This window comes from Dipodomys merriami, unplaced genomic scaffold (genome assembly GCF_024711535.1).
Source record: "Dipodomys merriami isolate MVZ:Mamm:240054 unplaced genomic scaffold, mDipMer1.0.p SCAF_142, whole genome shotgun sequence".
Classification (NCBI taxonomy): Eukaryota; Metazoa; Chordata; class Mammalia; order Rodentia; family Heteromyidae; genus Dipodomys; species Dipodomys merriami.
This window is the reverse complement of record NW_027202738.1, coordinates 2,501,220-2,517,810: the sequence shown is the minus strand read 5'-3', so window position 1 is coordinate 2,517,810 and position 16,591 is coordinate 2,501,220. Positions and strand designations below refer to the sequence as shown.

Genomic DNA, 16,591 nt, shown 5'->3' with positions numbered 1-16,591 from the left:
GAAGCGAGGTGGTCAGGCGAACTCTACGGGGGCCCGCCCCCTCGTCTCACGACCAATGACAAGGGAGGTCTGCAAGCGAATTCTACGGAGGACCGCCCACTCCCGTCACGACCAATGAGAAGAAGAAGAATTCTACGGAGGCCCGCCTAGGCCCTTTCGAGTCCGCTGTGCTTTGGAAAGCTCCAGAAGGGGAGTGGAGCGATTGCCTACCTCGAAAGGAGCGGGCAACATCCGGGTATCGGAGTGCGTGCTCGCCGCGCGGCCTGCAGTGTAGCGCCGGCGGCCATGCTGAAGTGCACGATGAACGGCGGCCAGCTGAAAGGTGCAGCGGCCCTTCTTGCTTCTCGCGTAGAAGGGGGAAAGCCTGAAGTCCACGAAGCGGTTCCGGCTTGAGGCCGCGCGCCCCGGGCCCCGCCGGCGCCGCAGCCCGAGCACGAGGCCCAAGTCCTTGTGTGTTATTTATGTAGATTTGTTGTTGCTGTTTGTCGGTTGTGGGGCTTGAACGCGGCTGTCCTGGCTCCGTTGCTCAAGGCGAGCGCTCTGCCACAGGAGCCACAGCCCTACTTCCGGCTTCGGGGTGATCCGTGGAAGAAAAGAGTCTCACCGACTTTCCTGCCTGGGCTGGCTTCGAACCATGATCCTCAGATCTCAGCCTCCTGAGTAGCTGGGAGGACAGGCGTGAGCCACCAGCGCATTGTAGTTCTTAAAGCAATGTGACATTAGTGTATACTGCTATGTAGTGTATAATTACATGTGGGTATATATCAGTTGAACAAATGCCAGATATAGTCACTTGCTTTTTGGTTTGACAAAAATCAACACATTCTATTAATTAACAGGAAGTTGTGCTAATGTGTCTGGGTAGACCGCCTCACATAAATTTGCCTACATATAGCAAGTCAACTCCCCTCATGGTCTTGCATTTAGCTTTATGTTTGTCCTAGTAGAACTTGACACAGAGCGTAAGTTGAGGTCATTATGGTTAACCTGAGCATACTGGATGCTAAAGAGAAGCCAAATGTTATAGTTTATAGGGTTCAGGGTGAATGGTAGAATCATACTGAACCTGTGTATGCATTTCAAAAATAGGTAGTAAAGTTTGGGTAGAACAGATGTCAGCAATTTCCCAAATAACCAGTTGCTGGATGATGAGTTGTAGTATCTACAATCCTAAAAACTCCTCCATTTCCTTTTTCAGGAATTTGATCCAAGGACAGAGACAAATTGTTCAATTGAAGAGTCAAGATAAAATACCATTAAATTGACCCAGTTTTTTTCTAAGTTATAAAATTAGCTGTAGTTTTCAGAGATTACAGTTCATCCTAGTTTTCTTTGCCAATGTATCTTGTGTTCTGCATGCTGAGAAAACCATAAGCAGCACTTTCTTTTTTCTCCATAGTCTTTGGGAAGACAATCCAAGCCCTAGCACGGCTGAGTAACGAGCTGTGGCTTGACCCATCCAAACAAGGTGTAAGTAAAAGCATCAAGCTATAGGCCATATGTTAAAGCAAGAAGTGATGTTGAGGCCAGACACCTGTGGCTCACACCTGTAATCCTAGCTACTCAGGAGGCTGAGATCTGAGGATCACACTTCAAAGTCAGCCCAGGCAGGAAAGGCTGTGAGACTCTCTCTTTTTTTTTTTTTTTTTTTTTTGGTTGGTTGTGGGGCTTGAACATTGGGCTTGGGCTCTGTCCCTCAGCTCTTCAGCTCAAGACAAGCACTCTACCGATTGAGCCACAGGACCATTTCCAGTTTTCTGAGTGGTTTATTGGAGATAAGAGTATCATGAACTTTCCTGCCCAGGCTGGCTTTGAACCGTGATCCTCAGATCTCAGCCTCCTGAGTAGCTAGGATTACAGGTGTGAGCCACTGGCACCCGGCCTGTGAGACTCTTATCTCCAATAAACCACTAGAAAACTGGAAGTGGTGCTGTGGCTCAAGTGGTAGAGTGCTAGCCTTGAGCAAAAGGAGCTTAGGGATAGTGCTTGGACCAAGAGTTTAAGGCCAGAATAAAAAAAAAAATTAGGGAGAATCCACATAAAAGTCTCTGTTTTTGCTTCTGTTTAAATAATCAAAAGACCTGACAATTCTGGGCTTTTTGTTTTGTTTTGTGCCAATCCCTAGGTTTGAACTCAGAGCCTGGGATCTATCCTTAAGCTTTTTTTTTTTAAGGCTGGTGTTCTACCACTTGAACCACAGCTCCACTTTTGGCTTTTTGATAATTGATTGGAGAGAAGAATCTCAGGGACTTTCCTGCACTGGCTGGCTTCAAACCAAGATCCTCATGTCTCAGCTAGGTTGAGTAGCTAGGTTTATAGGTGTGAGCCACTCTGGGTTTGTCTCAAGGAATTACTTGGTTGGAACTAAGTAATGCTTTCTTACCTTAGAGAAGGTGTGAGACCTAAGTTGGCTATAACTCCTTTGTTTGTGTGTGTGGTACTGGGGTTTGGGTTTGAACTTAGGACCTTGGGCTTGATGTTCAGGTGCTCTACTGGTGAGCTACACCTCAACACCATTTATTTTTCCTTTGTTGGTGCTGAGGTTTGAAGTCAGGGCCTGGATGCAATCCCTGAGTTTTTCCTTTCAAGACTATGGGCTGGGAATGTGGTTTAGTGGTGGAGTGCTTGCTTAGCATGCATGAAGACCTGGGTTCCATTCCTCACTGCCACAGAAACACAAAAAGCCAGAATTGGTGCTGTGGCTCAAGTGATAGAGCACTAGCCTTGAGCAAAAGCAGCTCAGGTACAGTGCCCAGGCCCAGAGTTCAAGCCCCAGGACTGGCAAAAAAAAAAAAAAAAAAAAAAAAGCAAATGATCAAAGACTAGTGCTCTACCACTTTGAGCCACAGCACCACTTCCAGTTGTCTGGTGGTTAACTGGAGATAAGAGTCTCCTGGGCTTTCTTGTCCTGGCTGGCTTTGTTTTTTGTTTTTAGTTTTTAGTTTGTTTTTTGTTGTTTTGTCGGTTGTAGGGCCTGAACTCTGGGCCTGGGCGCTGTCCCTCGGCTCTTTAGCTCAAGGCTAGAGCTCTACCACTTGAGCCATAGTGCTTATGTGGTGCTGAGGAATCAAACCCAGGGCCTCATGCACGCAAGGCAAGCACTCTACCACTGAGCCACCTTCCCAGCCCTCCTGGCTGGCTTTGAACCACGATCCTCAGATCTCTGCCTCCTAAGTAGCTAGGATTACAGGTATGAGTCACCAGCACACAGTCTCAGCACCTTTTTTTTTTTTCTTTTTGGTCAGTAGTGGGGCTTGAACTCTGGGCCTAGGCGCTGTCCCTCAGCTCTTCAGCTCAAGGCTAGCTAGCACTCTACCACTTGAGCCACAGCACCACTTCCATTTTCTGGTGGTTCATTGGAGGTAAGAGTCTAACGGACTTTCCTGCCTGAGCTGGCTCTGAACCTTGATCCTCAGATCTCAGCCTCCTGAGTAGCTATGATTATAGGCATGTGCCCAGTTCAGCACCCTTTTTGACAGTGGTTAGTTTGAAGTAGGTTCCAACTGCTCAGGCCTGCATCTGGACCACAGTTCTCCTATTCTCTGTTTTCCATCATAGCTGGGCTGACAGGTATGTGTCATCATGCCAGCTTTTTATTTTTTTGGGGGGGGGTCTGGTCGTGGGGCCTGAACTCTGGGCCTGGGCGCTGTCCCTCAGCTCTTCAGCTCAAGGCTAGCACTCTACCACTTGAGCCACAGCACCACTTCTGGCTTTTTTCTTTTTGCTTATGTGGTGCTGAGGAATCGAACCCAGGGCCTCAGGCATGCAAGGCAAGCGCTCTACCACTGAGCCACCTTCCCAGCCACGCCAGCTTTTTATTTTGAGATGAAATGTAGCAAAGTTTTTTCACCTGAGCTGCCTGGAACTTTGATCCTTTCAATCACATCTTTCTATTAGCTAAGACATCATGACTCCTAGCTACTGGTTGAGAGGGGGTCTTGCCTGCTCAGGCTGGCCTTTTAACTATGGTCCTCTTGATCTCAGCCTCCCAATTAGCTAGTGTGAGCCACAGTGTCCAGTGTAATTCCCTTTTCTAGTGCCTTCTGCCACTACATGTGTTAAAGTTAAGGCCCCAGTGGCGCTGTGGGTCAAGCAGTAGATCACTCGCCTTGAGCTGAAAAGCGCAGGGACAGCACCTAAGCCCAGAGTTCAAGCCCCACGACTGACCAAAAAATTAAAAAAAAAATTAAGGCCCCTTTAGGATTATAATTTTACATGTTAACCATGTAAAATTTTAGATTGAATATATATTCAATATAATATCTCCACATATGTATATGTAAATGTGTAAATACACACTGTGTGGTACAGTCCATAGCTAACGGTATATGCTTCTTTTTTTTTTTTTTTTTGCCAGTCCTGGGGCTTGAACTCAGGGCCTGGGCACTGTCCCTGAGCTTCTTTTGCTCAAGGCTAGCACTCTACCACTTGAGCCACAGCTCCACTTTCAGCTTTTTCTGTTTATGTGGTACTGAGGAATTTAACCCAGGGTTTCATGCATGCTAGGTAAGCACTCTACCACTGAGCCACAGTGCCACTTCCCGTTTTCTGGTGGTTCATTGGAGATAACTTTCCTGCCTGGGCTGGCTTTGAACTGCGATCCTCAGATCTCAGCCTCCTGAGTAGCTAGGATTCCAGGTGTGAGCCACCACACCCATCTGGAATTTAAATTTGTTGTTGCTGCTAGTCCTGAGGCTTGAATTCAGGGCCTGGGCACTGTCCCTGAGCTTCTTTAGCTCAAGGCTACCACTTGTGCCACAGCACCACTTCTAGCCTTTTCTGTTTATGTGGTACTGAGGAATGGAACCCAGGGATTCATGCATGCTAGGCAAGCACTCCACCACTAAGCCACCTTCCCAGCCTTACATAATGGAATTTGAAGTTGGTTTTGTTCCAAATAGCTCACTTATTTTTCCAGCTCGTGCTGCGATCTATTAATTCTTCTTGTTCAGCCTATGGATATGCCCTCTTCTCACCTGTGTTTTTTGAACAATATCAATGGTCAACATCAGGGACAATGAATCATGATGACATTCCACTGACTTTAAATTTCAAGTTCACAATGCAGGTAAATCCTCATGTTTTTCTTTCTTTTTTTTTTTTGGCGGTTGTGGGGCTTGAACTCTGGGCCTGGGTGCTGTCCCTCAGCTCTTCAGCTGAAGGCGAGCGCTCTACCACTTGAGCTACAGCGCCACTTCCGGTTTTCTGGTGGTTTATTGGAGATAGGAGTCTCATGGTCTCTCCTGCCCGGGCTGGCTTTGAACTGCGATCCTCAGATCTCAGCCTCCTGAGTAGCTAGGATTACAGGCATGAGCCACCGGCGCCCAGCTATGTTTTTCTTTCATACAGGACAAAAATCCATCTGCTCAACACTACACATTGGCATGCAGATCCCTCAGCTCATTTATGAATACACATAACCAAGTTGGGTTTAAGAAGATAAGCAGCTATATCGGGTACCTGTTTAATAGTTGTCATGTATTTCTTTTACAGTTTCTTCTGCCCATCTTTAAATGTCTGAATTTCCTTGAGAGGAATGTTGAGAAGTGCAAAATGTTCACAAAATCTGGGAAGTGCAGATTTATTATTCAGCTCTTCTGCAAGCACAGTAGGTATAACTGAATGGTTTAAAATGCTGTTTCTGCTGGGTGCCAGTGGCTCACGCCTGTAATCCTAGCTACTCAGGAGGTTGAGATCTGAGGATCTCGGTTCAAAGCCAGCCCAGGCAGGAAAGTCCCTAAGACTCTTCAATAAACCACCAGAAAACCGGAAGTGGTGTTGTGGCTTAAGTGTTAGAGCACTCGCCTTTTGCTGAAGAGCTGAGGGACAGCGCCCAGGCCCAGAGTTCAAACCCCATGACCAACATAAAATAAAATAAAAGGGCTGGGAAGGTGGCTCAGTGGTAGAGCATTTGCCTTGCATGCATGAGGCCCTGGGTTCGATCCCTCAGCACCACATAAGCAAAAAAAGAAAAAAGCCAGAAGTGGTTCCATGGCTCAAGTGGTAGAGCGCTAGCCTTGAGCTGAAGAGCTGAGGGACAGCGCCCAGGCCCAGAGTTCAGGCACTATGACTGGACCCCCCCCAAAAAAAAATAAAATGTTGTTTCTTCTGAACTGGTTTTTGTTTGAGAATATTGAAACTTCTTCTCAAGACCTCTGCTGTAGCATCATTGCTTGGGCAAGTAAAGGTATTCCCTTGTCTATCCCTGTTCCTGTATGATGATTGGTATTAGGCATTTCTTTTTATTTTTTTAATTAAAAAAAACAAGGAAACAAACAAAAGACACCTCATAATATTACAATTTATATTTTTTTTCTTCCCCAGCTGTTCTGGGTTTTGAGCTCCAGGTCTTGGGCTTCCTGGGCAGAAATTCTACCTCTTGAGCCACATCTTCAACATTTTTGCTATCTATCTATCTATCTATCTATCTATCTGTCTGTCTATTTATCTATCTATCTAGGATAGGGCCTCAGTGCTTCATCCTCTACTTACACCACCTAAGAAGCTAGGACGACAGGTGTGTATCCCCAGACTTACCTAATATTTCTTAATTTTATCTTAAGTTTATCTTTGTGGTAATTGTTCTGGTCCTGGGACTTGAACTCAGGACCTGGGTGCTGTTCCTGAGTATTAAGAATCTCATGGATTTTCCTTCCCAGGCTGGCTTTGAACCACAATCCTCAGATCAACCTCCTGAGTAGTGGGTAGCTAGGATTACAGGTATAAGCCACCAGCACCTAGCTCTTATCTTAATAACATTATCTCAGGGCTGGGAAGGTGGCTCAGTGGTAGAGCACTTGCCTTGCATGCTCGAGGCCCTGGGTTCTATTCCTCAGCACCTCACATAAGCAAAAAGAAAAAAGCCGGAAGTAGCGCTGTGGCTCAAGTGGTAGAGCGCTAGTCTTGAGCTGAAGAGCTGAGGGACAGCGCCCAAGCCCAGAGTTCAGGCCCCATGACCGGACCCAAAAAAACAAAACAAAACATTATCTCAGTATGCATTTTTATCCTGATTTTTTTGCCTAGCAATATCAATGATTTAACGTATTTCTCCTTCCAATGATTTAACATATTTCTCCTTCATATAACAGCAAAATCACACACTGTTAATCTTGAAAAGTCACTATGTCTCACTGTGGTTTTAGCTTCTAAGACTTAGTTTCTCCCCATCCTGCACAACATGATGAGGGGCAGAGAATGATTATAGGATGCATGCTACAATTTGTGGCACATGTAGACTGAGCATGCCTAATTTGAAAATCCGAAAGATGACAAAATGCGATTTCCAAATCAGGGGTGCTCCACTTGTAAGGTCTGTACAAATGCCAAAGAACTCTCAAATCTGAAACATTCAGGTTCTGAGCACTTGGGGGGGTACTTGGGTACTTAGCATGTTTTCGTACCTCACCAAGGGAAAAAAATTCACAGGCCAGATGTGAGGGTCTAACTCTGAAAGTCCTGCACAAAAAGATACTATGGTTGGAGGGTGGTGGAGCCTTGGTAGTGAGTGGCACTGGTTTACAATGTCAAAGCCCACCTATCTAAAGGAATTCCAGTTTAGTGTGGTCAAGCTGGATGGCATGTCACCTTGTGACCACTAGGGGACGATAGCATACTTCATTAAAGAGTGCTGCTTCAAACTAGTTCTGTGCCACACAATAAATGTTACTTATTGTTTTAAGTTGCCTAAAACAACAACAACTAGCTTACATTACTTATACAGAGGAGGATTTCTTTTTTTTATTTTTTCTGGTTGGTCATGGGGTTTGAACTTTGGGTCTGCGTGCTGTTCCTGAGCTTTTTCACTCAGGTAGCACTGTACAACTTTGAACCACACACCAATTCTGATTTTCCAGTGATTAATTGGAGATAAGAGTCTCATGGATTTTCTTGCCTGGGCTAGCTTTGAACCAAGATCCTCAGATCTCAGCCTCCTAAGTAGCTAGGATTACAGGTGTGAGCCATTGGCACCCGGCTCAGAGGAGGATTTCATGGTTTGAGCCATTGGCACCCGGCTCAGAGGAGGATTTCATGGTTACACTTTCACACGTGTACAATATGTTCCAATTATTGTTTTAACTTGGCTGTGAAACTTAAAGACTTAAAATCTATTTTTCATTTACAATAGTTAAAAGGATGCTTTATTTTTTTAAGGTATTAAAAAAACCCATAACCTGCGCTTTGAAGAAAGCCGGCCTATCCAAGTTCTTCTCGAAAAGAACATGTGTACTAATATACTAGTGATTCAGCCAAGGTAATCAGTTTCCAGTGTTTTTTCCCTTTTTCTGAATATAGTGTGGTTACAGATGGACGAATTAATGCCCTGGAGCTTTTCAATCAGTTATAACGTGTTATTTTTAAATTATTGTGTTTTGTTTTTTGTCAGTAGTGGGGCTTAAACTCTCTTGGGACCTGGGTGCTGTCCTTGAGCTCTTCAGCTCAAGGCGAGCACTCTACCACTTGAGCCACAGCGCCACTTCCAGTTTTCTGGTGGTTAATTTTCCTAACTAATGCCTTCCTCCCCAGTTACTGGGCTTACAGGAGTGTGGTGTCATGCCTAGCCCCTAAAGCTTTTTGTAACACTAAAACTTAGAGATATCATTTTAAGGAAACCTTGAGTAAGATAATAGTAGATAATAACTGCCTAAAGGTAGTGATAATATAATGGCCAAGAAAGCTCTAAAAATTCCCACCTTCAGCTTTCTATATTCCCTTCTAGCCACAGAGGAAAACCTTGACCGTAAATTACTACCTCATACTTCACATTTAGCCAGATGCCAGTGGTTCATACCTGTAATCCTAGCTACTCAGGAGGCTAAGATCTGGGGATCTTTGTGCAAAGACAGCAGTGGCAGCGAAGTCCATGAGACTCCTGTCTCCAGGTAACTACCAAAAAAAAAAAAAAAAAAAAAGCTAGAATGGTGCTGCGGCTCAAGTGGAAGAATGCTAGCCCTGAGAGAAAACCCAGCTCAGGGATAGCACCCAGGTCCCGGGTTCAAGACCCATGACTGACAAAAAAATAAAGGAGAAAGAGCTAAGTACGGCCCTTTAGTAATAATCCTTATTTAGCTGTGTGTTCCTGGCTCAAGGTCTCAGGAGGCTGAGGACAGTGCCAGCACCGTGTGCGCCTCACCTGACCACTCCCCTGGGGCCTTCACAGAATCCACTTCCGAGCTCCAAGTGCAGCTGCGCCTGTGGTGCCTGTGTGCCTCACAGATGGCAGCTGATGATCTGAGCCGAGAGGACGAGAAAGGAAACACGAGTCTCCCAGCTGCAAACCTGTTTCACACTCCAGCCTTCTGACTTTGAAGTGAACCCTTAGAGCCAGCCCACGCTTAAGGAGGAGGCGATGGGACATGAGTACGAGGAGGTGGGGATGCCGGGGAGGCCATGCTATAGCCACCACATACAGTTCTAGAAATGGACTTCAAAGGATCTTCCTACCTCAGCCTTGCTAGTGCTGGTATTACAGGCCTGCATCACCATGCTCAGCAAACAATGCTAATAGAGTTCACTGTACTTTACAGATTACTGGCTGAGACCGTTGTTCTTTTCCCATCAAATCTAGAAGAAGTTACCCTCGCTGTCACATCAGTGGATTTTTGCCTCAGGAGTTCTAATGAGCAAGCTGCAGGTAAGGATACTATGTGTGTCCTGGTGTGATGGGGTCATTGCTAGCCACCCAGCACAACAGCGTATTGTAGTATCATTCCTGCCTAAGAAGCAGGAAGACTTGAAAAGATTAGAAAAAGCTCTAAGAGATCCAGGAGAAATTTTAACACAAATAGTAACATAATTTGTAATTCAATATTTGATTTTGAATTTTAGGTTTTTAAATGAAGGAAATGATGACTAAGGAAAATATACTTAGTTAAGGTTGCAATGTCTGGGCTAGGAAGGTGGCTCAGTGGTAGAGTGCTTGTCTTACATGCATGAGGCCCTGGGTTCAATTCCTCTGTACCACATAAGCAGAAAAAGTCAGAAGTGGTGCTGTGGCTCAAGTGGTAGGATGCTAGCCTGGAGCTGAAGAGCTGAGGGACAGCGCCCAGGCCTAGAGTTCAGGCCTCACGACCACCAACAACAACAACAAAAAATTTTTTAAAGTTGTCATGTTCGTCTCTTATCTTCTGCTGTCCTCTGTGTTTAGTAGAAAGGAGAACCGAGAGGCCAGCAGTCCGTGCGTGCAAATACACCACGTCACCGCATTTCGCACTCACTGTCTTCTTAGCCCTCCAACTCCATCCTCCTCTCAGCCCAGCTTCCAATCCTGATGTTAAACTTCCAGCACTGTTATATTTTATTTGTCACAGCAAAGAGGAGGGGACACAGACATGGACCTCCACCTTCTCAGTGAATCTGTGGCTACTGTGGTTATATTCTTATATTAAAACTTAATAAAGAAAAAAAATAAAGAAAAAAAAACTTAATAAAGATTTTTTTTTGGGGGTCCGGTCGTGGGGCCTGAACTCTGGGCCTGGGCGCTGTCCCTCAGCTCTTCAGCTCAAGGCTAGCGCTCTATCACTTGAGCCACAGCACCACTTCCGGCTTTTTTTCTTTTTGCTTATATGGTGCTGAGGAATCGAACCCAGGGCCTCAGGCATGCAAGGCAAGCGATCTACCACTGAGCCACCTTCCCAGCCCCCCATCCCCAGACTCTTTATTCTTTATCTCCAATAAACCACTAGAAAACCGGAAGTGGCGCTGTGGTTCAAGCAGTAGAGCATTCACCTTGAACTGAAGAGCACAGGGACAGAGCCCAAGCCCCACAACCAACCAAAAAAAAAAAAGACTTTTAGGACTAATTTTTTTTTATTTTCCTCTAACATTAAACAGACATGAACAGTTCCGTGCACAGCTCCATGTGTGTGGACAGAGACGAGTTTGACTTCTTTCAGATTGGACTAGATACTGAAGTAACGTTTTGTCTCAAAGATTTGAAGGTAAGAAAATATTTGTGTGAAATTCAAATTTAAAATTTCACTGATTTTTTTTTTTTCCTGTCAGTCATGGTACTTGAACTCAGGGCCTGTGCTTTTCTATGAGCCACAGTTCCACTTCCAGTTTTTGAGTGGTTAATTGGAGATAAGAGTCTTACAAGGTCCCCGCTGCTCCTACGACTGTGTTTGTGTAAATATATAAATAAATGCATTTGTTCATTTGGGGAAAAAAAAAAAAAAAGAGGCCTATAAGGAATTTCTTCCGGGGAAGGCTTCAAACTGTGATCCTCAGATCTCAGCCTCCTGAGTAGCTAGGATTATAAGCATGAACCACCAGTGCCTGGTAGTAATATTTTTGGGAAAAAATTTCAACTTTTCTTATTTCCTTCCTTCAGGGCTTCCTGACACTCTGTGAAGCTGTGCGTGGTCCTGTCGCCATACATTTTGATTTTCCTGGGAGGTAGGTCTTAGGAACTGATTTCTTTTCTTTGTTTCATATAGGTAACAATCCTTTGGATCAAAATTAATTTTTAAAACATCTCAGGAATTTCTTACTCATTTTTGTGCTAGAGTCCTGAGATGTTGGTACTGTCCTTGAGCTTTGTGCTCAAGGTTAGGCTTTACTACTTGAGCCACAGCTCCACTTCTTGCTTTTTCTTTTTGCCTGGTCCTGGGGTTTGAATTCAGGGCCTAGGCAGTTCCTGAGCCTCTCTGTGCTCAAGACTAGCACTGTACAACTTGACCTACAGCGCCAATTCAGGCTTTTTCCAAGTAGTTCATTGGAGATAAGAATCTCATGAACTTTCCTGTCTAGGCTGGCTTTGAACTGTGATCCTCAGATCTCAGCCTCCTGAATAGCTGGAATTACAGGAGAGAGCCGCCAGTACCTGGCCATTTCCTGTTTTTTTGTTTTTGTTTTTTTTTGATGCTTAGAGATAAAAGAGTCTCACAGGACTCTTCTGCTTGGGCTGGCTTTGAACAGCAATCCTCAGATCTCAGCCTCCTGAATAGCTAGGATCACAAGCATAAGCCACTGGTACCTGGCAGTAATTTCTTTTCTTTTCTTTTCTTTTCCCAGTCCCAGGGCTTGAACTCAGGGGCCTGGGGACTGTCCCCCAAGCTCCCTTTGCTTAAGGCTAGCATTCTACCACTTGAACCATAGTGCCACTTCCAGCTTTTTTGTTTTTTCTTCCTTTTTATGTGTCGGTTTTGGAGGCTGAACTTTGGGCCTGGGTGCTGTCCCTCAGCTCTTCAGCTAAAGGCTAGCACCCTACCATTTGAGCCACAGCACCACTTCTGGCTTTTTTCTGCGTATGTGGTACTGAGGAATTAAACCCAGAGCCTCATGCATGTGAGGCAAACACTCTACCACTGAGCCACTTTCCCAGCCAGGAATGTTCTGAACTTTACTAATAATACTCAAAATTGTGGAAGATGACTTTTTTTTTGGGGGGTGGTTAGTGCTGGGGTTTGAAGTCAGGACCTCACACTTGACAGGCAGGTGATGTACCATTTGATTCATACTCCCCAGCCCAAGATAACATTTTTATGTGTGTTTGCTGGCCCTGGGGCTTGAACTCAGGGCCTGGGCTCTTTTGCTCAAAGCTAGTGCTCTAACACTTGTGCCACAACTGTACTTCTGGCTTTTTGATGGTTAATTGGAGTTGAGTGTCTCATAGACTTTCTTGCCCAGGCTGTCTTTTAACCATGATCCTCAGATCTCAGCCTCCTGAGTAGCTAGGTTACAGGCTTGAGCCACCAGCAACAGGCTGTATTGTTTCTTTTTACTCCAGAATTATGTATCATTTTATACTGTGTTTCAAATGTCCATCAGAAAATAAATACCATTTTTACTGACTTTGTCCCTTTAGGCCAGTGGCACTAAGTATTAATGATATGCTATTCGAAGCTCACTTCTACTTGGCTACCTTAGCTGATGACCCAAGCAGACCGCCCTCCCCTCTGTCACTGTGCCTGCCCCAGGAAGGAGAAAGGTGAGGCTCCATTCCTCTATGTGATTGGCTGAAAGAGCTGCATGGCCTTTACTTAGAAAACAACTGACGAGGCTAGGAATGTAGCCTAGCGGTAGAGTGCTTGCCTAGCATGCATGAAGCCCTGTGTTCGATTCCTTAGTACCACATAAACAGAAAAAGGCAGAAGTGGTGCTGTGGCTCAAGTGGTAAAGTACTAGCCCCGAGCAAAAGCTCAGGGACAGTCCCAGGCCCTGAGTTCAAGCTCCAGGACTAGCACAAAAAAAGAAAAGAAAAAGAAAACAAGTGAGGAAGGCGCATTAACCTGAGAATCTGAAGAGCAGCTGGGAGGCTGAGCCATTAGCATGGGAGACGCTCATCTGACCAGAATTGAACAGGATGGTCTCATGTTCTTCATTATCACTCAAAACACATGTCCAATTCCTGCTGGCTTTTAAGGGTGGTAAAGGATTAGCTGTCCCAGGAAGCATATTCACTCCTGCACCCCCTTCTCACAGGGGGGAGGGGAAGAGGGGAAGAGCAGGGGGTGCTGTGCAGATGCCCGGCTTCTCTCTCCTATTCTTTTCCTTTGTAACTGTTTTTGGGGAGGCATGCTTCATTGTAAGCTAATTTCAAAGTTACAGAAAATACAGAAAATCTAAGCCAGGGGATAGTGACTTACGCCTGTAAATCCTAGCTACTCAGGGAATCATGGTTCTAAGCCAGCCCAGGCAGGAAAGTCCCTGAGACTCTTTGTTTTTTTTTTTTGAGGGGGTGGGGGGCTCCGGTTGTGGGGCCTGAACTCTGGGCCTGGGCACTGTCCCTCAGCTCTTCAGCTCAAGGCTAGTGCTCTACCACTTGAGCCACAGCACCACTTCTGGCTTTTCTTTTTGCTTATGTGGTGCTGAGGAATCGAACCCAGGGCCTCATGCATGCAAGGTAAGCGCTCTACCACTGAGCCATCTTCCCAGCCCCTCCCTGAGACTCTGATCTGCAATAAACCAACAGAAAACGGGAGGTTCCGCTCTGGCTCAAGCCGTAGAGTGCTCACCTTGAGCTGAAGAGCACAGAGATAGCGAGCGCCCAAGTCCAGAGTTCAAGCCCCACAACTGACAAAAAAAAAAAAAAGAAAGAAAGAAAAAGAAAATATAGAAAATCTAGAAAATACAGAAAAAGTACCAAAAAAAAAAAAAAAAGCACCTTCTAGAGACAGCCACTATTAACATTTTGGCTCACTGAATTTTCTTTTTTTTTTTTTTTGGGGGGGGGGTCCTGTCGTGGGGCCTGAACTCCAGGCCTGGGCACTGTCCCTCAGCTCTTCAGCTCAAGGCTAGCACTCTACCACTTGAGCCACAGCGCCACTTCCGGCTTTTTTCTTATGTGGTGCTGAGGAATCGAACCCAGGCCTCGAGCATGCAAGGCAAGTGCTCTACCACTGAGCCACCTTCCCAGCCCCTCATGAGTTTTCTTTCAGACTTTGTTTGGCATATACATATGCCTATGCATACTCATGACGTGTGTGTGTATGTGTGTGTGTGTTGCAGTGCTGGGGATGAAAGCTAGGGCCTTGCACACGCTAGCCAATTCCTCTATCACTGAGTTAAACCTTCAGTCCTGTATATTTATGTTTTAAACAACATCATATGTCTTTTGTATCCTTTTTCCTCCCACAAAGTTTGTATTATTACGGACATGTTTGTATTATCCATTATGACTCAGAAACATGGGTTTTCATTACCTCAAAAATTATATCATATACATGGCTAGTGGTTTATTTTTTTCTTATTCAGTCCTGTTACCGCATTATATACTATCTCCTACAACTGGGTTATTTTATTGAAAGATTCAAAAATAATCACAGACATGAATTGTAATTTTCAACAAGTAGCTCTGTTGTTTGGATGCATTTCCTAAATGATGTCACGTGTCTCCACCGGTAGTAATAACCACTCTCTCACCTGACCCTCAGGTCCAGTCCAGCACGGGCAAGGCTGACCCTGGGTCAGAGTAGAAGCAGCCAGGCTGCAGAGAGCATCTCAAGGAAAATTTCACGGAAAAGGCTGTGTCCCACTGAGTCTCCCCCGGAGAGTGGTGCCCAGGAAAACCACAGCAGTCCTCTGAAGAAGAGAGCACCCAGTAGGGAGCAACCAGACAGGGAATGCAGCCCAGTGTTCAGGAGGGTAAGAGAAATACTGACATGACCTGTCAGGGTGGAGCGTTTTTCACCCCCATCACCCCAGTGTCCTGACCACTCATTTGTTTGCTTTTCTTGGCCATGAGGACTGGAGCCAGAGCCTCTAGCAATTAAGCATGTGTCTACCACTGACAGCCCCTTTCTGAATTCCCAGTCCTTCTACTTGCTAGGCCAGCATTAACCTGCTGAGCCAACACGTCCAGCACTGGTTTTTGCTGTTTTGTTTCTTGGCCAGTCCTGGGGCTTGAACTCTGAGCCTGGGCACTGTCCTTGAGCTTCGTTTGCTCAAGGGTAGCACTCTGCTACTTGAGCCACAGTACCACAGGAAAGTCCATGAGACTCTTATCTCCAATAAACCACCAGAAAACCAGAAGTGGCACTGTGGCTCAAGTGGTAGAATGCTCGCCTTGAGCTGAAGAGCTGAAGGACAGTGGCCAGGCCCAGAGTTCAAGCCCCATGGCCAACAACAACAAAGAGCACATGATTATTTCCTGGGGGCATGCGGGGGATGTGGCTCTATGGCATAACATTTGCCTGCCATGCACAAGGCCCTGGGTACCCACCCCAGGGCCACATTTACACACAAAAATAGTTATTTCATTGAAGAAAAGTCAGAAAACACAAATAGTAAGAGATGAACAGACAATTACTTCACAAATTCCTCTATGGTTAACTCTTCCACATGGACATTCGCACATACATTTTTTTCAGTACTGGGGATGGAACCCAGGACCTTTGTGTCCACCACAGACCTGCACACTCCACCCCAACCCTAAGATAAATTTAGACTTACTTGTCAATAGCACAAGCAAATCTCACACACCATCACCCAGCTTGCCCACAGGTCCGCATTGTAGACCTGCTGCATCTCCTCAAACCTGGGCCATTTGTTTTCTGAGTCCTCTCCCTCCCTCTATTGTGCCATGGTGTCTGAATTTAGGCTTTTCTGATGTTTCTTCACGGTTAGGTCTCGACCGAGCGTTTGGGATGAGAACAAAACGTGCTGATGTTGACGACTGGTGATGTGGCTGCCAGCTTTCCCCGCAGAAGTGACTTGTTTTCTCCCAGCAGCTGCTGAGCCTCTGGGAGAGGCTTCAGGACTCAATGTGCCCCACTTTGCCCCACTTCTCTACCTAATGACTTAGCATCCACAGATGCTGTTATTATCATGCCACCACATGCCAAGAGCTGATTTTTGTTACGTGCTGCTGTTTATTAGGTGAACCTCCACTTTAAGACTGCTCTTCTCTACCATTTGCTTGTCATTTGGCTATTTCTGTCACATGCTCTTGGCTGACGTTTTATTCTACAGACTGGATTTGTCTACACTGCCGCGGAGCTGGCCGCCAGAGCGGCAGACCACAGTACTCTGAGCACTTGCTTCTCCTTCCTTTGGAGTCTTATGTATTCAGTCCGTGCTCAATTTGCGGATTTCTGGTGAGGCAGAACATCTGGATGTCCCCCACCCACCACCTACAGCCAGATGTCACCTA

General features: G+C 45.7%; 1 protein-coding gene across 2 annotated transcripts; it reads left to right on the top strand.

The window, feature by feature from the left end:
* Positions 1-220: 220 nt before the first annotated feature.
* LOC138826401 (cell cycle checkpoint control protein RAD9B-like) lies at positions 221-16,578 on the top strand. 2 transcript variants are annotated; one of them, XM_070021535.1, is made up of 11 exons: positions 221-322; positions 1,400-1,470; positions 4,919-5,068; positions 5,494-5,608; positions 8,152-8,251; positions 9,525-9,631; positions 10,831-10,937; positions 11,330-11,394; positions 12,806-12,928; positions 14,874-15,084; positions 16,066-16,578. In XM_070021535.1, exons 1-11 carry the CDS (start codon positions 286-288, stop codon positions 16,087-16,089), a joined length of 1,110 nt encoding a protein of 369 aa, XP_069877636.1. In that variant the 5' UTR covers positions 221-285; the 3' UTR covers positions 16,090-16,578. The 2 variants fall into 2 exon arrangements, with proteins under 2 accessions (XP_069877636.1, XP_069877637.1); XM_070021536.1 differs by lacking the exon at positions 12,806-12,928.
* Positions 16,579-16,591: the final 13 nt, after the last annotated feature.